We start from the raw sequence: 25796 nt of genomic DNA, 5'->3' as shown, positions 1-25796 counted from the left end.
GTGGTCTGTGAGAGTGTTTTGCGATAAAATTAACATTTAAATTGGTAGACCGTTTCTTTACATGCCTCGTATTTTGTTGAAAACCCAACATTTTGAGTATTGCAGTGTGGCAACTCTAGAAATCAGGTTCTCTTCCCTTTCCAGGGATTATTATTGTTGCTTGTAGTTGTTCAGTGACTTCCCTGAACTAATTTTGTAGTTTGTATTATTTGTGTGTAGCCACTGAAGTATTTTATTAGCTTAGTGGTTAGCTAGTGATTGGACAGGTATTTCCTTAAAAGCCTGAAATTTGAAAATCTCTCTCAGTCTGTGCATGCTGGTATAACCTTCAACGCTTAGCCAGGAAGTTCACAACTCTGCTTTAGTATTTACTTCCTGTTTGCACAGAGCCTTAAGATCAGCTAGAGGTATGAGCTTAGGGCCTTTTCAGGTCTTTCCTGAGCATGTGCACAAGCATGGGCATGGATTTCTAGATAAACAAGAATATGTCAGCACTTTTCAAAAGTCTTTACCCCCAAACTATCTCATTCCCCAAGTCCTTTGGTTAGTCTGTTTTCCCCAACTGTTGATCCATTTCCTCAGACAGCAGCTACTAATGTATTTGCTTTTAAATGTTTTTGACAAATGCCCTCTAGGTAACATCTCTGTATTGGAGGAACTAAGAGTTAGGTTAAGACTCGAACCCTTTGAGCTAGTACTCTAGGGAGTCATCAGACAGTTCAAAAGAAACCATTCTTTGCCAATTTGTTCCACTGTACTCACTGTAATACTGGTACTCACAGGGAATGTGGCAGTTCTCTCCAAAGCCATTGCTGAGCTGGGGAGAGGGAGATGAGACCAGGTAAGTTAAAATGCCACAAACCACTTCATTCTTACCAAGATTCAACTGTTCCTTCTTGATTATGCTGCCCTTGATTAGTTTCCAGAGTTCTGAAAAATTTATGACAGGGTTTTCTATTTTTTTATTTCCTGTATGGAGGGGCAGACTTTTGAAGTTCCTTATGTCATCGTTTTTGCTGTAGTTCGGATATAAAAGATTTAAAGAACTATACAGGATAGTGTATCCGAAAATCTGCAGACATCATGTTTTTAAGTGCATATGAAGCATATATAAAAACTGTACAATGGCTGGGCTATAAACAAGTCTCAATAATTTCACAGAATTGCAACTGCATTTTAGAACAGGAATGTGTATATTTTCCAACGACAATGGAACTAAAATAGAACTCAATGACAAAGACAATTAGAATCGAGCAGCCAGTCAGTTATTCCACGTCACAATCATTAGATGTCCAGGATGTAAGGCAGGGACGTAGGAATATTCTAGTCTGACCCTCCCCACATCTCACCTTTACAAGGAGACTGAGGACCAAAGTTCACACAGTTGGCTGAACTAGGTCTGTATCTCAGGACTCTCTACCTCATGTTGACACAGGGCTGCCTCAGCCTCCCCTCACCCAGAGGTCTGGTCTGCTACTAGTCTCTCCCCCTCGATCCCATTCCCCCACTGAGAATTCTGATGTTTTTCTGACAGTCTTATTTCTCCTAAAGACTAGCACATTAAAAACAGGCTAACCAAAGGTTTGCTATTTCCTAAGGGAAAGTTTCTGATATTATCTACGATATCTAATGATATAATCATTTCCATAATTTCTATAAGACAATGTTTTAAAGATGAAATAATCAGAAATAATTATCGTCTTAGGAAGCTGATTCATGTATTTGTCAGTATATGAATTAATCACGATCTTTAGTTTACTTAACATACTCTCATGGAGTTTATTTCCTTCTATACCTCACTGAACACTTTACTTACAAAATTTCCTGGATCTTCTGACCCATGGACTCAGTAGTACAGGTAGACTGTCTTTGTGTAGGTAGCAGGTCAGGAAGACAATGCTTAGCCTCCCATGTTTGTAGGTGGAGCAGCGATCTGAAGTGGACAAGTCACACTCTTACAGACTGGTTTGTTTGTTGGTAGCTATTGTTATAACTCATTAAGATCATCTCCAAGGTTCATCATTTGAGCCTGGAGACCCTTGGAAACAGCACGAAGCAATACTGTTCATGTTGATTAAGCACTTGTTTTCCCAGGTACTATTAGCTTCTTTACTTGAATTCCCATTTCGGCTTTGTGTTGGCAGATGACGTTTACTGACCCAACCATCACTACTAGCCTTCCTTCTACGGACTCCCTCTCCCGCCTTCAGTCATCAAAAATCTCTACCTTCTGTCTTGCTAGCAGAACTCCAATTTCATGGAGCTCAGGGATGAATCTTAACTGATCTAAGCAAATCATGGCAATCTTATCAAAAGCTTAGATATTCAAGTTTTCTCAGCTTTCCATGCAACTAGGATTGGCATAGATGTTAAGAGTTAATCTGGAACTTCAGGAAAATTTTCAGTCTGCTAAATTTTCTTGACCTTTCTCCTCAATCCAGTCCTATGAAACTGTCAGTGTCATCTTTTGCTAAAATGGAAAGAACTTAAATTTGGGAGTTAGATATAAATGGATATGAATCCTGATTTTGCTTCTGAGCAATCCAGGGCAAGTTACTTATTTCTGTGGAATGTTTTGTTACTTGTTAAATAGGGATAAATATCTATGACAGAACAATAAGATAAGAAATAAATGGGACAATGAAGGTGTGGAAAAGTTCATGGGGCCTATAGGAGGGCTCGATAAATGGGATTTCTTATCTAATTAAAACTGATGAAAATACATCCCTGCTAGGTCAATAAACACTCTCACTGGGGCACTCAAACCTTGTGTTACTCCATGTCTCCCACTAGGTCATTTTGGTTTAATGCTCAGCAGAAATAAATATATTTGTGAAAGTAATTTTTTTTTCTTTTCAGAAGCCTAGTTGTTGGAGATAAAGAACCACATGTTATGTAGGTAGTTGACAAAGTTCCTTTACTTGTTTTTGTATTCACATGATTGTAAAAAAGCGAACAGTGTGAATGGCCACTTTGGTAAAAACGGTGTTCAAACCTAAGAAGGATTACATTCTTTGGACAGGTTTTATTCCCAGGATATCAAACCCTTTGGCCATGACAGCAGCTACTGCTTCACACAGCAGCATACGCCACATGTTCACCTTCAACACTTTTCCTGAGAAGATAGAAAAAGAAGAAAATTAATTTGGTTGGTTTTTTTTGAAAATCACTATTAGAGAATCTATGTTACTTCTGGATTTTACCGATAAGTAAATAGCCTAACCTAGAGATGTTTTGGGCTTAAACTAGAATCACCTTTACCTTAGACTACACAGAGACAATCTAAGAAACAAAGGCGTTAAAGAAGTCTATTTTTATCTAATAACAAGGACAAGAGATACAAGGTTTGCAATGATTAGAACTCTACGTTTTATCTTTCCTAGGCCTTATTCTGAAATCAGCTAAATCCATGACATTGGTGAGATTTTTTTCCTAATAAAGTTTCAGTTCACAGGCATGACCTGCAGAAATGCCTACCTGCCCTGTGACAGACACATTAATTCAGTCTACTTCATTAAGGTAAGAAAAGATATTTTTTTGCAAGGGCAGTTTCCATTATCAAGAACCCCCGAAGACTAGTTCAATTTTGTGTTATATATGATATGATCACTGTGCAATTGGTTGGGGGAAAAAAGAGGGGCAGTTTCCATAAGTAAAAACAAGTTGAAAACCACTCATACCCAATTCAAATAAATGCCTTCCTGGAGGCCCATCCCCAGGATGACCACTGGATGAGCCACTTACCAGTCTGTCGGTCTTTCTCCACACAATAGCAGCTATCGTAGAATTCAGTGAAAGTAGTTGCTAGCTCATAGATATAATCACAGAGTGTGTGGAGAAATAAGTCATCTAAAATCTTCTGCAGAATCTCGGGGAACCGTAAAATGCACCGGCCTAGTTTCCATTCTTTCTCATGGTCCAAAATTATTTTGGTCTCTTGAGCAGCTTTCTGGAGCATCTCTTCATCAACATTGGCCAGACGTGCAATAGACCTGAAAAATCAGGCAACAGCCATCGTTCCCCTTTGCTAGACATTCTTTTTCACTCGAAAGCATGTAATTAAGTTATTGATAGAAATGAGAAATTATCATTATTTGATTCAAAATAAAACAATGTTATACCCACAACTACCTGATTCTGGTGAAGGCATACAACAAATAAGCAGCTGTGTTTCCTCTGTCATCCAGCATTTTGTCAAAGGAGAATATGTAGTCATTCAACCGGTTATGGGACAGATCGGCATATTTGATACAGCCGTAAGCAACAGAAGTCTGAGCGGCCTTCAACTCCTCTGCAGTTAAGACCTTTTGGAAAAACAAAACAAAACAAAACAAAACAAAAATACTTTGTAGCTGACTTACCTTTGTCCTTGTGTCTCATAGTCAGAAGACGGGGGTAGAGAACATCTAATGGGGCTCCTTTATCAGTACACTGTTAAATATTGACACTGAGGTACAACAACATGGGTCAATGTTCAAAAAGGAAAATAATGAAAATCTAAACTCATCAACTTTGCATAACAAAGAATGTTTCTATGAGAAACTTGATTTGTATATTATGAAGTGTCATCTTAAAATATTTTCCCAATGTATTCATCAGATTAAACTAAAAGTACCAATTATTGAATTATATCCACTTCATTCCATACGATTCTGAGACAGCAGATAGGAAACAAAGTAATACAGTAAAATAAAAACAAAAAATTAGGGTCAGGTAATTAACTGAAATCAAAGCAGGGTGTCAAGAGTAGGAGGAAGAACGCATGTATTGTTTTGCCAATATTTAGTCATATATTCTGAAGCATAATTAGGCCATAAGTAAGTAATTAAGGATTTCTGTTCTGGACATGACTAGCTTGTAACAGACTAACCCTTCCACCAAATGCAATTATTTAAAAACTGGATAAATTATATTAAACACCCATTTGATGTCACCAGAGAGCATCAACACAACCAAAGGTAGAGGGGCTATACAGTCCCTGGGAGACGGGAACCTAGCAAGTTCTACGTTCACCTGGCTTTTTTCCTGAGAGCATTTTCCAAATCACTATGTGAAGGGCAGGGGGTTAAGGGTGGAACTCAAGCAGAAAGAAGTGGTCTCATTGGGGTAAGAAGACAGCGGTCAGAGTTTGGGGCTGCCAAAGAAGTGAGGAGACAATCATCAAGAGGGAACTACAGAGGAGTGAAAAACTCTGCGAACACATGTCTTTCAAACTGTCCAATGGCTGGCAACAACAAGGCAAGACTCCGAAAAAATCTAGCAAGAAGAGAGCAGGTGGGTGGTTGAAGAGCTGAGCAGAGATTTCAGCAGCCTTGTAAGGCTGAGGAGTCCCAGCAGCAGCAAGGCAGAAGGGTATGAGTAAATACCCTGGTGAAACCAGAAGAGCCATATTTTAGGAGTAAGAATCTCACCCTAGGAGTAAAGGTAAAATTGAAATAGTTCAGCCCTAACAAAGGCCAAGATCAAGATGGAAGATTAAGACAATCAACCTGGTACACTATCTGCCAGCCAGAAAAAAATTTAACTTGTCTTTGGAGGAAGATGACATCATCCAGAACCTTTATAATTTTTCATTCACAATGTCCAGCATCCAGTAAAATATAATGAAGCTTGATAAAAAAGCCAGATTAAATGACCACTAACCAAGGAGGCGGGGTGGGGAAAACAAGACAATAGAAACAAACAAACAAAAGACAACAGCAAATTTAATGTCTGGAATTTTTTAAAATAAAAAGTTACTTTAAAAAGTTATTAGTTACAAAGGGGAAAAATAGTAACTTTACAGTGGAGAAAACTGACAGTATCACCTTAACAAAGGGATCAAAATTAACATTTATGACACTTCTCAACATTATGTGCCTAATAAAGTGAGGAGAACTCTTGCTAAGACTCCATAACCTGAATTTAATCATGAAGAAATGAGACAAATCCAGCTGAGGGACATTCCTTAAGAAAACTGACCAGTACCCTTCCAAAGCATCAAGGTCATGAAAGTCAAAGACAGAGCAAGGAACAGCTCAGATTGGACAAGATTAAGGAGACATAACGACTAAATGCGACATGTATATGATCCTGGATTGGATCCTGCCATAGACAAAGGACATTCATGAGATAAATGGTGAAACCCAAGGTCTGCAGATTACTTAACAGTATTGTATCAAAGTTAATTTTCTGATTCTGGTAACTATACTATGGCTATGTAAGATATTAATGTTTGGGAAGCTATTAGGAGAATTCTTTAAACTATTTTACAAGTCTAAAATTATTTCAAAATTAAAGGTTAAAACTATTAAGGTGTTCAAAACATTAGGGGAAAACAGGGACAAAATTGGATAAAAAGATGCAAAATTACAAAATATTTGGAACACAGAACAATATGCAATACCTGAATTAGAAAATATTCAAAATGAAGCACAGAGAGAAAAAAAGTGAAAAAAACTCAGAGTCTGAGAGACCATGTGGGACACAATCAAAAGTTCTAACATAATATATGTACTTGGAATGCTAGAAAGAACAGAATTGGGCAAAGATGGAATATTTGAAGAGAGATGACTATTTCCCTAAACTGATGAAAGAACTTCAGGCGCTCAGCAACTCCCAGACCACAACCAGGCACTTCTTAGTCAAAGTACCAAAACGATGACTAAAAACAATAGTAAAAGTAGTCTGAGAAAAACATACATTATCTTCAAAGGAGAAACAATAATAAAAGTGATATTCGCAAGAAACTCTGGAAGACAACGGAACATCTTTAAAATGCTGAAAGAATAGCTGCCAAACTGGGATTCTCTACCCAACAAAAATACTGTCCAAACTGAAGGCGATAGAAAGATGTTTTCAGACAAAATATATGCTGATAGGACTTGTCTCCAGCAGACCTACATTATAAAAAAATGCTAAAAGGAGATCTACAGACTGAAGGAAAATAATCTCAGATGTAGGCAAAAAAAACCTGCAAGAAGGAATAAAGTGCACAGAAAGAAAAATTATGTGGATAAATATAAATAGTGACAGTTCAAAACAAACAATCAAACGCTGGGCAAAAGACCCTTCACAAAAAAAGATATCTAAATAGCCAGTAAGCTTAAGGGTATTCAACATCCTCAGAGAAAGGCGAATTTTAACCACAGTGAAATGCCATTACACACTCATGAGAGGCTAAAAAGACTGACAAAATCAAGTGATGGTGAAGATATGCAACGAGGAGAACAATCATATATTCGTGGGGGGAGCTCCTTGGAAATTTTTTCAAAGTTAAGCATAAGCCCACCCTACAATCCAGCAATGACATTCCTACATATATAGCTAAGAGCAAAACTGCATATGTATCCATAAAAGGGCTTGAATCATAATATTGAAATTAGCCATTTATTCATAATAGCCAACAAATGGAAGACCACCTTAATGATCACTAATAGGAAAATAAACAAACCAAATATGGTACATTCCTACAACAGAATGTTACTATTCAGCAATAAAAAAAATTACGATATACCTGTAAAACAGCACATTCTTTACGATTTCATTTATATGAAGTTCTAGAGGAAACAAATGTGATCTATGATGACAGAAAACTTTCTGGGGTAATGGAAATAAACTTGACTGGCTGGTATTACCAGGCGCATATATGTATGAAAAATCATCAAACTTTACATTTTATTGCATACACATTAACTTAAAAAAATTCTAGCTGTATTGGCCGAATAAAAGAGACAAAGCAGTTTTTGTCATCATGCAGACTAAACAAATTATTAGGTAACTAAATTTTCCGCTTTTCATTTGACTGTACCAGATGTGCCCAGGCTGGGACTAAAAGGCTAAACTACTCTGGAGATACCAGCTGGGCAGACTTGGCAACCACCTACTAGAAGGAGAAAGAAAAACGATTTTCCATTTCGTTCTGCTAGGAATTTTTTAGAAGGGAGTAGGTGGGGAGAATGTATCCTCATATATTGCCTTCATGTTCTCTGGACTGTCAGTGATCCATCTGAATACAATAAGAAGGCCTCTCGTCAAAAGATCTTTTTTTGTGTTTGGCTCTTGCATCCTATTGTTTCTCCTTCTGTAGTTTTACCCTTCTGTTTACAATAATGTTCATTCCAAAATGTCACCTAACTTGTTGAAGAGTAAAAGACATAAGACTCTTTGAATCTCAATCCTTGAGACTTCTATTATCTCCATCTTAAAAATATTTTTCCTTCTTGAGTTTTATTTTGATGTAGTTCCTCCAAATTCCATACAAATCCAACCATAATCCTTTATAAAGATGCTATGAAAGCCTGTCATGGTCCCTACTCTGATGGCTGGTAGGTGTTAACTGCTATGACTACTCAACAAATGCTCCCAGAGAAAAGAGCTCAGCAGATGTAGACTCTAATGTAGGCTGAGACCCAAACAGTCTCAGTCCACAATATTCTCCCATCATCGGTTCAAAGCAGAGATAGGTGAATTGCCCATAAAAGGCAGAGATACTACGCCATATTAACAAAGGAGAAAAAGACATGGGCCTTTTGTAAAAGCCAAGAATTGTATTTTCAAAACAAATGTTCAGCAAGTCATTAAACAAACTTACTGTGCAATAAAATCTGAGTAATATAAGCCTGTCCTAAGTGGACTGACTCCTCACAATTTTTCCCAGTTTTTTCAATAAAACAAACAAAAAAATCACAACACAATGCATGGCACACAACATGCAAATAAGGCCTTGGATTACCTTGTCTCTTTCTTTTTCCTTCAATTTGTCCATGGATCGTTTTAGTCCTTCGTCCAAAAGGTCTATGAGGCGCACTGTTTCACCTGAACGTGTTTTAAACTTCTTCCTAAAAAAAAATGTAATGAAAGTTCTAATTAAATAGATTTTGAAACAGATCTTCTCACTTTGAAATCTTTGAAAATGAAGGTCTGACATTGCTCTATTCCAGTCGGCAACAAGGAAGGATGACGAAAGAAAATGGGTATTATCAAGCGTCTTTCATCTGTAGCCCTTAACTCAAAGCATTCTATGCATTAGGCTCCTAATAGCATTATCTACATGTTCACTTTTAACAAATTCCCTAAAAGAAAAAAACACATTTGCTATTTTGTTCATTTTCCTAGACACGAAGTTTGGCTTAGCTGTTCTACTTTCATAGAAAAATTATTAATAAAATATATTTTTGGCTTGTAGAATTGCTTGGTAAGTAGGAAAATTATTAACTGGAATTTCATTTGCATTTCTCTGTGTAGTAATTTCACATGTTCAGTGGTAACCAACTCTGGATGCATATTAGAGTCCTCTGGAGAGCTTTAAAAGAAAAACAGGATGCCAGGGCCCCATTCATACTTACTAAAATCAGAATCACTGTGGATGGGACAAAAGTACCACTAAATACTGCCCTGGGCAAGTACACCATTAAAAGCATTCCATGAAAACGGGCTTTTAACTATTAAACAGAAGTCTGCACAACACTGAGTATATAATTTGTCTTTTTCTTTCTTTTAAGTTAAAAATCCTTCAGAAACAACAATGGTACAAATGAAGCATGCTCTTCCATCTAACACAAAGACTATCAAAATAATTGTAATATTTCCTATTAAAGTTATATTTAAAGTTGCCTTCAAAAGGATCTTCTTGCCCTTTATCAGAGAATTAAAACTCCTTTATTATCCCCGAAAATACATTAAATATCGAATGGCTTTCCATATGCCATCGCCTTCTTCTTCAGGGTCCAAACACTTCCAAATCTTAACGTCTGGTGAAATGATATCTAACCTCAAACCCAGCTTTCCTTAACATCTCTACTTTGCAATAACTGGTCTATTTTATTACTCCCTACTTGTGCCTGCCTTGAATTTTTGTTTTTTTGTGTCAACTCCTCTGACCTGTGGAGGGATGCGTATCTGAATACCAAAGGAGCTTTCAAAAAAGCAGCCTAATACCCATGTTAGACCTAATAAGTTAATAACTCCACTGGTGGGGCCTGAAATGTGTATTTTAACAGGATCCAAAGAGAAGTGCCTTAGGTAATAGGCTCCTTCAGGGAAAAGGCCATGTTCTATGTATCTTCGTGTGTATATACCATGGAGCACCCAGCCAATGCCATGCACAGCAGGTGCTCGAAAAACAGGTGTGCATGAAGTAACAGGATGATAATTAAATGATGATTAAATAAAAGGCTAATTATTTATTGTAAAAAGTCTTAAACAGAAAAATCTCACTAAAGAATAGGTGGCAGAATCTGTAAGCATTTTAATGCAAATATTTAAAATATGGTAGGCTGCCAGGGCAAGGAGGTCCAGTACTATCATTGAAATTATTCTTCATTTTCAATGGTATAGAATGCCAAAATTACATGACACTGAAAGTGTAGAAATATAAAACTACAATGAAAAAAGACTCAAGAAAAAAATTCCTTAGCCATTACATGATAAACAAGTTAAATGCCAAGATGTGAATATTCGTGATAAATACCTGGAACAAAAGCAAATTTAATAATTTCACTCAAACGTTGGAAATAATCATCTAAATGTTAGTCCAAAAACTGAACAGTTGAGAAACTAAGATACTATAAGCAACATCTAACTCATTGGGTAGATTTTAAGCACTTTCTTAGGAGCAGGTACACCATAATAAGTAAGAACCTGGTGTCTTCTGAGTCCAAAAAAGTACAGCTTTACAGATGATTCATATATCATACTTATACCCTGGCACACCTAGCTTGCCTTTATATGCTTAGTAAGGACTGCTGGCCATTGGCTACTTGATGTGGTTTGTAGAATCATTATCATCTTTGTGTGATGGTAGTATTTGGGCTGTGTCACCTAATCTAAAATGCCACAGATTTCAAAGACATGCCGATTAAACAGCTAAGTGATCCCAAGACACTGTTAAAAATTCTGTGCCTTAGAATTGATGAATACTGTCTATAAATATTTGCTTGTATTTATCTTATTTCATAAACATTGACAGAATGTAGGGAAAGAATTGGAAAACAGAAAAACTGAAAGTATGGATATTAACATGTAGGTCTCAATAAACTTAATATTTTTGAGATGAGCATAAAAAGCCATGAGTCTTAAAACTCAATTAGAACCTCTATAAATCTGTTGGCCAGGTGTTCAACTGTGAAGAAAAACAAACATTTACAAAATGCTTGAAATATACTGCTGAATATTTTTTTTGAAATCTGAGGAGATATTGTGATAGATATTACAATGTAGATCTGTGAGAATGGAAACCCTCTTTATAATCTATTAAGTCTATAGTCTGGTTTTCTTTTGACTTTGTACAAATCTCTCTAAAACACTACATTCTCCAAGAGTGAGTGATAGGATATAGCTCAGTTGGTTCATGATTTGAGTATATGCAGATTAAAAATAACTATAAACAAAATTTAATTTAATATGGTAGCAAATGAAATGAGCCTCTTCCAAAAAATGTGGGGCTCAGGTATGTCATTACCGTCTTTAGATATTCCAGACTTACTTGTCTTCCCCCAGCACCACACCAAATCCAGCATGAGACACTCGAGTTACTTTAGGGTCATACCAACCAATCATCTGAGCAGCAGCAAATATTGCCTGGAAGTGCACAGACTACAAAGGAACAGAAGTAGCAAGTTACTCACTAAACTTTCTAATAACAACGAAGTGACCTAAAACTCTTGTGTTTAAGGATAAAGATCTGGAAAACTCAAATCACTCACAAAACTTGTAAGGCAAGTAAAATTATACAAGCTCTTTTTTATTCCCTATAAATGAGAAACAATAAGAGCAGGACTGTTACATTTTCTATTTTCAAAGGTTTTTAAAGCAACTGAATATAGGGCAGGTTCACGTGCACTAATTTCAATTAAATTTCATGTCTCACGACCACCCTTTCAGACAGGGATGGTCACTGAGGTTCAGAGGAGTAACCCCAATTCCAGTTTATGGAGATAGGCTGAAAAGCTGGGACGTTTCTAAGTTTGGACAAATCCAACCCTTGTTCTTTCACCTATGTTATAAAACTGTTTTGCATTTTGGGGAAAATTTGTAGTCCTCAAATGTCATACGCCACGAACCTCACCACGCCATCTCACCTCCAGACAATGTAAGAACATACACAAATCTACAGACTCACTTGTCCACTGTCCACCACATAGATAATCATATGTGCTTTTTCCTCAAACAGTCTTTGTTTAAGAGCAGCCAGATCAGATGTATCATAAGTATAACCTCCATCTGATTTTACTATGGTTAATGGTATGGAACATCCTGGGACAAATACAATCTTTCTGCCATCATCCACTTGTACAAATCCTAGAAAAACAATCTTTATTAATAATGTTAAAAGAACCCTCAAGGAATATAAATGCTTAGCCATTACAGGATATTTATTAGCGAGCTCAAAAAAATCACGTTTTTTTTTCTCATAGTGACCTACTACTGTGAGCCTTGGAAAATGGTTATTGTCAAAGTTGTCTGGACACACAGGGTGTTCAGGGTACAGGTGAAATATCCCGGCAGTTTTGTGGACTCACACTACACTTGGCTTCCAAACACTTTGTAGAACACCTCACTGGAGCCCACCTGCTCAGTTGCAGAACATGTAAATCCACGCTCTGCTTTCAAGCTGGAGCCATAGCCTTCCTCTGGAAATTTTTATCATTACCTCTTAAAATGTACTGAAAGAACGTGATGATAAAAACAGCTATATTTGAAGTGCATAGGTTTGAATCTCAGACTTATCACTTATTAGCTATGTGACCTTGGGAATTTACTAACTTCTCTGTGCCTTTTTTATCATCATTAAAATAAGAGTCTCTAAAATTTTTATTATAATAATGCTAAAAACAACTTAGTTGTCATATCGGGAAGATGCTAAAAAAATAATTATTCTGAAAACTGATAAGTAAAAATAATAAAGCATTTATACTGCTTGCCTTATAGGGACTGTACCTCAGGATAACCAAAATAATTATGTAACGGGAGAATTCCAGGTAACAGAGAAGGAATGTACAATACTACCCTTTTAAACCTCTAATGAAGTATGGATCAAAGTCATGATCATCAAAAGTTGCTAAAACCACTACGGGAAAGTCTAATGTGGAAATTTAAGGGTAAATCAGGCTGACAACACCTGAACCCACTAATCCATCTTCACATCACCAAAAGAGCCAATTAGACATTGTTTGCATTCTTGCAAATAAACAAAAAACAAAACAAAAAAAGAAAAGAGAATACAAACCAGAATTTCATCAAGTCTCTTTAGAAAATACAGAGAGAGGAATTATGTTAAATAACACTGTATGGGAAATTCTGTTAAAAAATGACTCAGTTTCTTTAACAATAAAAAAAAATGGGGAGGGAGAAAGAGATACCTACGGATTCAAGCAACTTAAGATATATGTCAAACAAGTATCATGTTCAGACAGGAAAACCCTCATGATTAAAAAAGATTATAAATCAATTTGTGAAATTTAACTTCTGGCTGGCTATTTAATAATATTAAGAAAGCATTATTAATTTTTATGAAGTGATAATGGTATTGTGATTTTGGAGAGAAAGCGTCTTTTACAGACACATACTAAAACAGTTATAGATAAAATTATATAATGTAAGCAGTGAATAAACATAATAAGATTGGCCTGTATTCATAATTGTTGAAGCTGGGTGACACGCTCGTGGAGGCATTATAATATTCTCTCACTTTTGCCTTTGAAATTTTCCATAAAAGTTGAAGAATACCCACCTTTATCTTCAAATTCCTTTACGATGTCATTCATCCTATCTTGATAGAAGGATTCTCCCCTCTCTATTAATGAGATGTCCAGGGCATCATAGATTTTATTAAACTCTAAGAAAAAGTCACCAAAGAAAATGGTTAAGAATTTAAATGAATAAGAAATATGCATCTTTCGTTATCTGGAAAAAAATTCATTGTATTAAAAATGTATGATACAGAGCACTATACACATACTGCCATTTTAAAATGTGAAAAGAATATAGTAAAACACACATCAAAATATTAACAGTTGGTAGGACTATAGATAATTATTGTTTTCTTTTTTCCTGTCTACATTTATTGTTTGTCTATAAAGAACATGTGCTTTTTGTGTACCTTAAAAAAAATGTAATGTAAACGAGAAGAAAAAAAGAAATAAAAGCCTTTCCTATTTGGAGATCAAATATTTACTAAATTTTCTTATAGTTTTTCATAATTTGTACCATTTACCTGTCTAGCCATGCATCCAAAATAGTATTACCTATAGTAGCACATTATAAAACATTTTACTACCTAGTGCTGAAAACAGCCATCATTAGTCTTCTTTTTCAAAGATCTACTGGCTGTTCTTGTCCATTTATTCTTCAGAGTAACCTTTAAAATTACTTTGTCAAGTTCGAAAACCTGAAATTGTCTAAAACAACAAATGAATTTGGAGAACTAGGGAACTTTGCATGATATTCTACACAAATATTCTACTATATCTATTGTGGATTTTCTTCGTCTTGGTCTTCCACATTTCTGAGTAAATTTATTTCTAAGGGTTTTATAGCTTTAGTTGCTATTGTGAATAGGATCTTTTTTTTTCTGCTTTCCCAATTAATTTTTGCTGACTACTGAGAAAGTTAAATTTTGCACCTGTCTTAATAAACTTTCTTAACAGTTGTTTTAGTTTTAGAAAATATTTAAGAAAAAAATTTATTTGCTAGTCCTTGGAAATTTAACATGTTATTTAAGGTCAATTCTGAATAAAGACTGAAGGAAACTACATGTAATAGTATTTGTTGAATGAATGAACAAAGCCCAGAAACTTACCTTGGCGGGAAACATCACAGATAAGCTTCCAGGCTTTGATGATATCTGGATTTTTACTCTGGAGCAGAACCACACACTGGTACGCTCGCTTTTTAAATTCCTCCTCAGTATCAAACCTCTTCTTGGATTCCTTTAAAAAAAAAAAAAAGTAATAAGGTTTGTAATAGAGTCAACTATATTTCTATATTAAAACTTTGTTCATTTCTCAAAAAACAAACGAACCCCACAAAAAAAATCAAAGAGCGAGGAAAAAGTGAAAATTTAGAATACTAGAACAAAAACAATAGAAGTGCTCTATCTCAATATTTAAAAATACTGTTACAAATGAGTGTGTGAAAGAACCCTATTATTTCATTTGAAATTATTTTTTCCCGAAAATTCTCACCATAGTGCTACCTCCACTTTTCTACATCAGAAAAGCCTACTCACACCAATGCTTTTGTGTTCCAGGAGAGCAATAAAGAATAGCTAACAGGCAGGAATGATTTTTCTGGGCTCTATTTTCCATTCTGGATGTGGTTCATTCCATTCTGAATGAGTTTTTTTTTTTTTTGTAATTAAAAATTCCTTTCATTGTTTTATTTCTATTTTGAAAGCAACACATGCTTATATAAAATATGTGTGTGTGTGTGTGTGTGTCTGTGTGTGTCTGTGTGTAGTTAATCTCACCCCAAACTAACCAGTAACAACATACATATTGGTGAATAATCCTAGACATTTCTTTGCAAATACACACCTATGTGTTTTATCAAAAAACTGGAAGTATATGGATTTTTTACTGTGGTTTTAAAATTTAACAATGTATTACAAACATTTCCTTGCATTCATACTGATTATATTCAGAACACAGAATTCCAACAGGTGATTATAACATTAGTTATTTTACCTGTTTCACATTAGTAAATATTTTGGTTGTTTTCAATTTTTTCATCAGAAAATATTTATCAAAGACAAAAAAAACCTCCCCAAAACAAACAATAAACTCCACAAACGTTTACATTTTAATAAAGTAATCCTATTCTTGGGAAGCTGTTATCATAAAGAAATAATTTTAAAAAGGGATAAAACCCATAAATAAAAAGTTGTTCACAGATAGGAGCCCTCCAAAAAAGGAAAAAAATCAACATCAAAGATGAATGCAAACTTAAGTACACCAATCCAACGAAATGATGTGCAGTCATATCATAAAGTAACATGAGTTTATAATGTTAAATAAATGCAATACAAAAATGACATTATCAAAAATGACATAATCAATGTTTAGATATAAAGATAAGTCAAAAAAATCAAAGAAAGTTGACCACAGTGATTAATTTAAAATTATGGATTATGGTAAATCTGTCTTTTAAAACAGATTTACATATACTTAATAACATTTAAAAAATATATAACATCAAGAAGAAAACAACAGTATCAAAAACACTTAAATACTAAAATGTATTCTGATTAACAAACTCCTAAATTCGCTTAACAGGTAATGTGGTAGAATTCAATTTTTAGTGTACACCAATACAGAAGCAAAGATGATACCTTAAGAGGTGGGGAGTTTAGCAACATTTACTTAACCCCACAGTAGCTTCAAATACCATTCTGAACTCCCTAAGGAAAACGATTATAATGAATGGTTAAAACACAAATAATATAACAATAAACTGTATCAAACCTTATAAAAAGCCTGAAGATCCCCAATAGGAGGTGAAACTGTTAGGTAATCTGGAAATTTATCTTGCAGGTGAGCGATGAGCATGCCAAACTGGGTCCCCCAATCTCCTATATGGTTTAATCTAATACCAACCAGAAAACATAAAATAATTTTAAAACGATAAACATGTTTAAATTAGGGGAATTATATTCCATTGGAAACTGCTAATGTTTAACTGCCGGGACATTACATTTAATAGTATCTTGTTTACTCAATTGTTTCCTCAACCTGTCTACAAGCTCCAGGAGAGGCAAACACAATGTTATGTTTAGCAATGTACACCCAGTTAACAGAGGCTGCTCAGAGCAGGATTTGCTAAATGAAAGAAATTTCTATCAATGGATTGTGATCTGTTTATGTGTAGCTGACTAGGACAATGACAACTGAGCCAATGTTGGTCATTACCACAATTTTATGAAAATTTAACATTTCAAGCAATTATCTGAGTATAATTTATACTAGTGGTTCTCAAATGTCAATGGACAAAATCTTTTAAATGTATGTCAATCAAACCACTTCTCATCTCTCACTGCTTTTAACTAATCTCAAACCACTAGATTATCTCTTAACTGGGTTATTATAATAGCCTTCTAACTTATTACTATAGCTTTCCCTTCTTTGTCTAGCTTCTTCACAGAAGCCAGAGTAATCTTCGATTATAGGCACATTCCATTTTATTGCACTCCGCTTTACTGTACCTCACGGATGTTGCGTTTTTAACAAATTGAAGGCAAGACCTTCCACCAGCAAAAAAAATTACGACTCTTTACTCTGATGGTCTGGAACTGAATCTGCAATATCTCCGAGATATGCCTAGATAGTGCTCTACTAATTAATACTCTCCTGTAGCTTCCCATCACACTTACGAATAAAATCCCAATTTCATATTACGGCCTACAAGGCCCAGCAAAATTTGTCCCTTGCCTACCTCTGCCAGTACTAGAATGTAAACCCCTGGTATGCAGGAGGCACTCAAGAACTATTTTTGGAATGAAGGGTGGGGGCGTGTTTTTCCTTGGTTCCACCCCCAAGAGATTCTAAAAAGTTGTTAGTTCAGAGGAGAGGCCTGAGACACAATTTATTTTAAAAGCCTACTGGGTGACTAGAAGCAGAACCACACTTATGAATCACTTAGTCCAAGATTCTCAAAGGACATCTGTCATTTCTATAGAAATCTCAAAAGGCAAGAGTACACACCTCAGCACGTCATATCCTGCAAATTCAAAGAGGCGGCACATGCTCTCTCCTATGATAGTTGACCTGAGATGGCCTACATGCATCTCTTTAGCTATGTTGGGAGATGAAAAGTCAACTACAACCTGGGATAGAAAGCAAAGAGATTTTTATAGGCAACGATATTGTACTGTAATTATGTAATATGATAAATTACATAATTACAAATATTACAAAGGCAATCATAATATATAAACGAATCAAAGTAACACGCTGCACACCTTAAAAATTTACACAATGTTATACGTCAAATATATTCAATAAAACATTTTTAGAGGGGTATAAACTTTTTATTCTGCTAACATATTCAATAACAACATATTTAATAATAAAACTCAGACAAACAGTAGCTTGGCTTGCTAGGATTTCTGATGAGTCTACTCATCTACCATTAACTGAAAAAGAATCAAATTCGTTTATATAAGTTATCTATCCTCTATTTCAGTGACAGCTCAAAAATATCACCTGGCCACCTCAAGTGTCTCCTGGAATGAAGTGAAAAGAAGAATCATATAATAAGCAAGACCCAGGAACCAGGCTATATCACAGTTAGGTTCATAATCTCAAATATCAATGATTAAATCTCAATATAAGTGAAAGCCATTTCCAGTTACAGCACTTATCACATATTTCTAAGCTATATATTAATATCAATTGAAAAATGTACATATACCTTTTTATTCTCTCCAAGTGCAGGTAGTTGAACGCCATTCACCAAGAGATTGGTCAACTGTCCTGATACAAAGTCTTTTCTTAAGTGGACATTAATAAAACCTAATGAACAGTAGAGAGTAAAACAAAAATCAGATAGCTTTCTATGTGGAAGAACTGCTCACTCCCAAAGGCTTTCTCACTTCGGGCTCCAGAGCGCTGATGTGGCTCTGGCGAAACGCTTCGGGATTCCAATACCACTCGGGGCCCTGACTTGAGCTCTCTTGTCAGCTCCCTGTTTCAGCATCTACTTCAAACCACACCACTCTCCTGAAAGCTTCTTACTTAATTCAGGGCCTTTTCACTCTCAGCAAACGATCTGTTCACCTCTTAACAGAAAACAGATAGCCCTTTCACCACAAATTTACCTACCATTACCTGTTTCTTCTTTGCTAATGAAAACCTGAATCACAAGGAGATAAAGGAACTCATCCAAGGTCAGGCACCTATGTCTAGATTAAACCTCAGATTCCTACCTCTCAATCCAAAGTGCTTTCACCATCTTTTTCAGCATACAAGTCTTATTCCTACATTTATATTTAAAAATGTTTTTCATTTTTTATTTCAAAAAGGACTCAGCATCAATACAACTACTTAAGATAAAGGGTAACATTGTCATACCAGGACCAGCAATTTCAACTTTTTCAATACATTCATTGTCTGGGAGGTGTTTGGTAATGCTTTCGGCAATTTCTCTTGGATTAACTTTCTGTTCCTTGGTTTTGAGCATCTATAATATAATATAAAACAATTCATTATACAACACATTTCAGCAAGTTACTCAGAAATGCACAACTGACAAAGCATTAGATGCATCTGACATTAGACTGATCAGAAGGCAGAAGCAGAGAAGTCCAATGATTTTATAAATGACTAAAGCACTGAGCATCAATAGTCAGTCTTAAGAGAAACACGAAAGTGCCCAAACCACGTGATCTCCATTTCAAAATGAGTTGCCACAAACATCTATAACTTTTTTATGAAGATGCAGCAAAGTCTTTAGTTATTATGCCTGTTTCCAAGATATTTATATTTCTAATTTTCAAATCATGACAGTGTGCAATATGTGGACTTGAATGATAAACAGCACCCTTAAATACTTAACCCCAACACAGACACATAAAAATTATCTGGGAAAAAAATTTGAACTCTTTAGATTAACCCTTTCTATTTAACAATGAAAGGAAAGCAAAAAGTCCCAAACCAGGGGCAATTAACCACAAACACATTAGACAATGTAGCTATTAAAAATAGGAAATTAGTTTGACTGAAAATGAAATACGTAAGCCCGCCTTAAAGACACCACAGCTGCATCAAATATCTGACAAAAATGCTGGATGCCAAGTGGCTAACTTTTAATTCCTCATCTTCTGACTCTCACCAGCAAAACACAGCAAACCTGGACACAACAGGGAGGAAGTACCAAAATAAAACAGTACCAACTAATTGCCCTTAAACATTTAACTGAATATTCAAATCTGTGCTTTTTTAAAAATTAAAAACATACATGTCCCTTCCTCAAGTTTTTCAGAATTGTGGAAGTGTTGCTATTTATGTTTATGATAATGATGATGATAATGCTTAAGAAAAACAAATCACCAAGAGCACTTCATAATAATACAATTACCTGAGAGATACCCATAGCACTATTACACTGATAGTCCCCAAACTTGGGCTGCTGACTTGGTGTCACTATTAAAGGAGGATTTTCCAAATCTGGATACGCAGCCTTAATGGCACAACCAAAGACCTCCTGTAGGCGACTGTTGATGTTAATCATATTTTTGGTTGGTCTGTTCCTTTCTGCTTGAAGACTCTGTAAGAAAAGAATGAAAAAAAGTCAATAAAATACTAAATTACCATATAAAATCCACCCTCCCCCCATTTGAGAAACCTTCAAATATCTTGAGAAGAACCAAAAGGTAACATACATTCATAGTATAACACTCTCATATCTCAGAGATGCTGAGAAAGGTAATAGGACAAGTCTATCCCACGGTATCTAAGACATACAAGGGGAATTCCTGAGTTCTCCTTCCACAGTTATTTCATCAGAACAGAAACTGAAAGTGGAGTGTGTAAAGGGCTGACTTATGTTCTTAGCTTCTCTAAAGTTTGTATAAAATTTGATATATGTATGTTTTGTGTGTATATATGTAAACACATATATGAATCCATTGTACTTGATTTCTGCACCATGTAATTTAGTATTTGATTACATTTAATACTTTTCCCCAACCTATTTCACATGTGCAAGTCTTTTCTCTCCCCAAAATGGTAAGCTCTGCAATAAAGATAAGCTTTCTGAAACATCTCACGTTATGCAAAAAATTACATCTTAAAAATAAGAGCTTATAAGAAAATTAGCATCAGAAGCAGATTACTCAAAATGTGATTTTGTAACAAGAGCACTATCACAATAGCAATCTTGAAAATCATCACTGTTAAAAAGGTATCTGTAATTCCTAGTAAGTGCTAAATAAATATGAAACTTTATCTTAAAAAAAGATGAGGACAACTCAATGAAAGAGGAATAAGGAAAAGTTGAAGCTGCTGAGTTAATGCAAACAAGGGTAAAAAGCCTCTGAAACCACCACCTAATAAGTGTTTCTAAGTCAGAGCATCTGGCCAAAGTGAGCCAGGGACAGAAGGTAGGGCAAATGGGTATCCCGCACTGTAGTGTTTTTCTTCTGTGGCTTGCTATTTTCTGTGTTTGCGTACCTTGTGCTCAGCTCACTGCTGTTACTCAGTAGGTCACATAGAGAAAGTGCCTTCCACATTACACTGACAGTACTCTCCTATTTACACACTAGAGCTAATTTGTATTACTTCTCAGCCTTTTGGCTAAGATCAAGTATAGGGCTAATCTGTATTATGGATACAATATACTGTACTTCCTTTATTATCTTTTCCGTCAAAGCCACTACCACATATAAGACATTTAATAATATTTTTGAATTGAAATAAATACAAAAGTGAGTATAAATAAGTGTGGAACAAATGAGGTAATCAGAAAGGTGAGATATTTTGGGGAAGAGTCCGTGAAAAAGGAATTTTGTGATTTTAGAAGACTCAAAGACAAAGCTATTTGAAGCAGAAGAGCTCACACATAGGTAATAAAAAAGGCTTTGTGGGAGTGGGGCAGGCAGAGTCGAAGATAAATAAATAAGATACAGTGCCAGTTCAGCTTGGCTAAAAGCAGTAAACACACACAGGATAACAATTACGGAAATGAGGTCATCCTCTAGGATGTGTCATCTGCTGACCTGAAGGGCAGGCCAAAAAATTAAACTCCAAATGAAGCAAGTTCAAATTTTTTGATACAACTGATAAACACTATTAGATTTTGAGGTCATTAAATAACAAATGCAGCACAAGCTTCATGGGAAAAAAAAGTTCTGAAATATTAAGTGGGAAAAAACCCCAGCCGCTATGACACTGAAAAATATAAAAATAAAATTGTAAAATAACCAACTTAGGGTAGTGAAGTGGTTATGTGTGATTGTGATTTAACACATTTCCCTTTGATTGAGGCAATTATTTAAAATTCAAAAAATAATTTTTAAAAAAGGCACAGGCACAAACTGTTGAAAGAAATGTCTCAACTCTACTTAGAGCCAACGTTAAGCCAGCCAAACATTTAGTGTGATGACACATTTCAATGGCCCCTGGGAAGACAGGACCCCACCAACTTCTCCATTACCTGCACCAATAACTTAGTCCTAATCTGCCTCGGGCAGGGAAAACAGGGTTCTTTTCCCCTCTTTCCAAATTCATCAGGGTAAACTTTCAGAATCTTTGATAACAGTTTTAAAAAAGATGTAATAATTCAAGTTATAGGAAGAAACCAGAACCCAGAGTACTCACCTTTCGAAGGATATTCAGTCGATACTTTAATTTTAAATTTTCTTCCTGCAACTGCTCCAAATTTGGAGAAGCTTCTAAACAGCCACAGTTTTTCAACCGATCAATTTCAGCAGTCAGAGACTTAATTTCTTTTTCCTATGAAAGAAAAGGCACTTTGTTCAGCTCCGTATGACTGAAGACTTCATGATCTAATAAACTGTACCATAAAGTTCTTCGTTTCCTCTCTCCACCAGGGCGTGGCAAAGGTGATTGGAATGAACTTTCACTTCCTCAAGGTCTTTGATGACGTCAGCATACTACCCTTGATAATATGAAAAACTTAAGTATGTTGGGGCAGAGGAACAGGAGTGTTAAGCACACGATGGGACAAGCCTCATATCCCTAGTTTCTTTCCTTGGCTTAAATGTTTGCCTTTTGTCCTCTGTGCGACAAAACTATTTCCCCATTTTCCCCCCTTTGTTTCCAGTGTCTTAGGTCCTCCACCAGGCTTTTAACTAAAAACTTAAAGATATGCTAATTCAGAAAGTAAAGCTTCCCACCTTATTGTATTACTGAGGGAGGCCTCACGTGAAACTGCAGAATGTTTACTAGGACATAAATACAGCCCCCCAAAAGTTTACATAAATAAATATACATTATGTTCCAGATGTTGGGCTAAACACTTCAGAAATGATCTCTGTAACTTTTACCCTAACTTAGTGAAAAGTTACTTGTATCTACACACTGATAACATACATTCAGAACAGTAAAGAATTTGCCAATTTCCTTGAGCAACTTGTACTCTGTGACTCCTGATTCAGTACTATAAAGCAGTTCCTTTGATAAGAGTACTTAAATTACTTTCGTTTCTCCCTTCCCTGAGTATAAAATGTAAAGGAATTGTTGCACTTTCACTTTTAAGTTGTAACTGCGAAGGCGGAGGGCCAAATTCTGTTTGATAATGAACCACTCCATGGGCTTTTTAGAATTACTCTTGCTCAGCATCATGAAGAGAACGGTGGCTGAGCTGCACACCAGGGCCCAGGGCTCCTGCTCTCATCCCCCTTCCCTCTTTGCCTGTCCCTCCGCATCCCGCCAGCGCGTGCGTGCGCGCGGGGCAGGAGCACGGTGGCGAGACTGTACTGAACACGCAAGGCTCCAGCCCACCGCAGATGCCGGTCTGGGGTGGGGGGTTGAGAGGGCGGGACCCTGTGCTCCGTTGAACCTCAGTGTCACATGGGCCCAGGACCGAGGGGTTCTTCCTCTCCCACCCCTGGGAAAGGGCTCCTGGGCGGGCGTTCGCCTCTGAGGCAGCGGGGCCTGGGTCTCAGGACCCCTCTGTCCGCGTCGGAGAGAAAAGGGCGACCCCCGCCTCCCTGCCGCCGCCCCGACGCTGCTCGGGCGGGCCCCGGGGCCTGGTCCCTCCCCTCCAAGCCATTCCACTGGCCCCCATGCGGTCCGACCTGCTGCTGCAGCCGCGCGGAGCACTGAGCAACCAGCCCGGCCATCCTCCTGTCAGCGCCTCACGCAACAAGTGGCCGGAAGCGGAAATGGCCGGCCCTAAACCGGAAGCGGAAGCCCTCCCCTCTCGCCGTTTGGAGGCCGAGTGGGTGCTGTCGCCTGGGCTGCCTCCCGGCGGGACCCGGGAGGCGCTGCGGGGAGACCATGCAGGGCAGTCGGCCGGGATGCGGGCTGCCGCCCCCAAGTGCCGCCGCTGGGGCGAGGGCAGAAGGTTGAGGGTGGTGGTGGTGGGGGGGATCGGACCAGAGCTGCTCTGTGCTTGGACTGGCTTGGATAGAGGGTACTGACCTAGAACCTCTGTGAAATGGGCACAGAACTAACAAAATTTGTTTATTCAACAAGCATTGATTGTGCACGTTAATATACCAGACACGATTTCAGGCGCTTGAACACAAGCTGGAAACAAGTTGGACAAGGGCCCCGCTGTCACGGAGGTTACATTTTAGAGTGAAGAGATACACTAGACAAAAAAAGTAAATAATCAATCTCACATAGTTTTAATGTTCAGGAAGAAATGTGGCGGAGTGACTTGGGTCAGGGAAGCCCTCTCTGAGCGGGTGACATTTGAGTTAAAAATTTTTTAACTGCTGACCTGAGATACCATTTGAGAGGATGGGGGCCTTAACTGTCTTGTTCACTCCTCCTTAGACCCCCGGTACTTTAAAGCAGCCGTCTCTAAACATTTCCACTTCTGTGCCCCATGAAAGAATTTTTAAAATTAAAACTCCAGTGTAGATTTTTTTAAAGTTGACCTCTGAAAATCCTTGCCACAACTTTATATAGAGGTAATGGATGCTTTTCTGGCATGTGGCTTCTTGTGTATGTGCTCTCGTGTATTTCATCAAAACTGTGAAGCTGCAAATTTAGCTCATCCAACTTATGGAAAATGCCCACCATATGAATTGGCAAAGCTAGTTCTCTGTCAGATCAAATAATCCAAATCGTATTAACTTAATTAAAAAAAAAACTTTGCCTTTATTTTAATCCTTTGAACCAAATAAAAGTCTTCATATATGTCTCTATCATCTCATTTCTAAATTTTGAGAGTAAGATGGATAGAGGGATGGATGAGTTGCTGGATGGACAATTTGATGGACAGATCTCCACCTTCCAGATAATGCATGAAGTAAGGACCATCTTCTTACTAAGCTCCCTTTGCTTGGTGCTCAAGGAGTCGCCCTCAGGAGAAATACACTCTTGGAGTAACTTGTTCAGTTCTTGTTTATACCAAGGGGCAATGGAAGAGGTGTTAGGCCTTTCCTTGTGGAATGTAAAAAGAGATTTGGGTAACTGAGTTTGCAGGCAAATCAATTTTAGGAGTATACAAAAATTCAGGATCAGGAAATGCTCCTAACTTTTCCAGGCCTGCAGACCCCTTAGAGTATCTTGCTATACCCTGGGGGGCTTATAGCCCAGCTTGGAAAACCCTTCACCCAGAGCACAGCTGTGCTCAAAAACTGTTTAACTGAATGAATACAAGAAGGGTTCTAGGCAGAGAGGGAGCAAAAGCAAATTGCCTAAGGCAGAAACTAAATTTATTTGAAAACAGGAGGCGGACTGGGTATGGGCAGTGGTGGAGAGACTGGGAAAGGTGAAGCCTTCAGTACTCCTGTTCCACCCAGAATTTTCCTTTTTCCTGATTAATAGTGACAAAGGAGAAGGGAGTAAACTCATCTGAGACAGACATTAAATCTCATTCATTCATCCCATGGATATTTTTTAAGGATCCATTAGTTGTCAGATCCAACAGAAAACAAGACAAGTTCCCTACTTTAAGATCTTTCAGTATCGAGGGCAGAGACAAGACTAGGGAACTGTGCTCTGAAGCCAACAAATCAGTGTGCCAGGGTGACTTGTGGGAAGGTAAGTTGGATGGGGCAGCCCAGGGTCAGTGGAGAGGGTTCTCCAAGTGGGTAAGGGCTTGAGCTGAGATCTGAATAGTGATAAAGAGAAGACAGTCTCAAGGTGGGATGAAGACACAGAAGAGCGTACCAGGTAGAAGGA

At 37.0% G+C, this 25796-nt stretch overlaps 1 protein-coding gene across 2 annotated transcripts; it reads right to left on the bottom strand.

The window, feature by feature from the left end:
- Positions 1-2896: 2896 nt before the first annotated feature.
- On the bottom strand, positions 2897-23886 carry RARS1 (arginyl-tRNA synthetase 1). Of its 2 annotated transcripts, XM_039877429.1 has the most exons (15): positions 23735-23886; positions 22293-22427; positions 20053-20241; positions 19047-19155; positions 18388-18488; positions 17679-17800; positions 16443-16563; positions 14780-14909; positions 13712-13816; positions 12101-12279; positions 11465-11574; positions 8714-8819; positions 4132-4304; positions 3745-3992; positions 2897-3115 (listed from the first exon to the last, which is right to left on the bottom strand). In XM_039877429.1, exons 1-15 carry the CDS (start codon positions 23777-23779, stop codon positions 3006-3008), a joined length of 1983 nt encoding a protein of 660 aa, XP_039733363.1. In that variant the 5' UTR covers positions 23780-23886; the 3' UTR covers positions 2897-3005. The 2 variants fall into 2 exon arrangements, with proteins under 2 accessions (XP_039733363.1, XP_039733373.1); XM_039877439.1 differs by lacking the exons at positions 22293-22427; positions 23735-23886 and adding an exon at positions 20357-20418.
- Between the last annotated feature and the right edge of the window lie 1910 nt (positions 23887-25796).

Source organism: Pteropus medius, unplaced genomic scaffold, assembly GCF_902729225.1.
Source record: "Pteropus medius unplaced genomic scaffold, Ma_sr-lr_union100, whole genome shotgun sequence".
Taxonomy (NCBI): Eukaryota; Metazoa; Chordata; class Mammalia; order Chiroptera; family Pteropodidae; genus Pteropus; species Pteropus medius.
This window is presented reverse-complemented; position numbering and strand designations above follow the sequence as displayed.

What these genes read in the sequence shown, in the direction of transcription:
- RARS1 (XM_039877429.1), bottom strand. Translation starts at nt 23,779, where the DNA reads ATGGCCGGGCTGGTTGCTCAGTGCTCCGCGCGGCTGCAGCAGCAG. An exon ending in CTGTGATGTTTCCCGCCAAG is followed by an intron (nt 13,817 to 14,779) that starts GTAAGTTTCTGG and finishes ACTTTTTCTTAG; the next exon opens with AGTTTAATAAAATCTATGAT. An exon ending in ATGTGGTGGACAGTGGACAA is followed by an intron (nt 11,575 to 12,100) that starts GTGAGTCTGTAG and finishes GTTCCTTTGTAG; the next exon opens with TCTGTGCACTTCCAGGCAAT.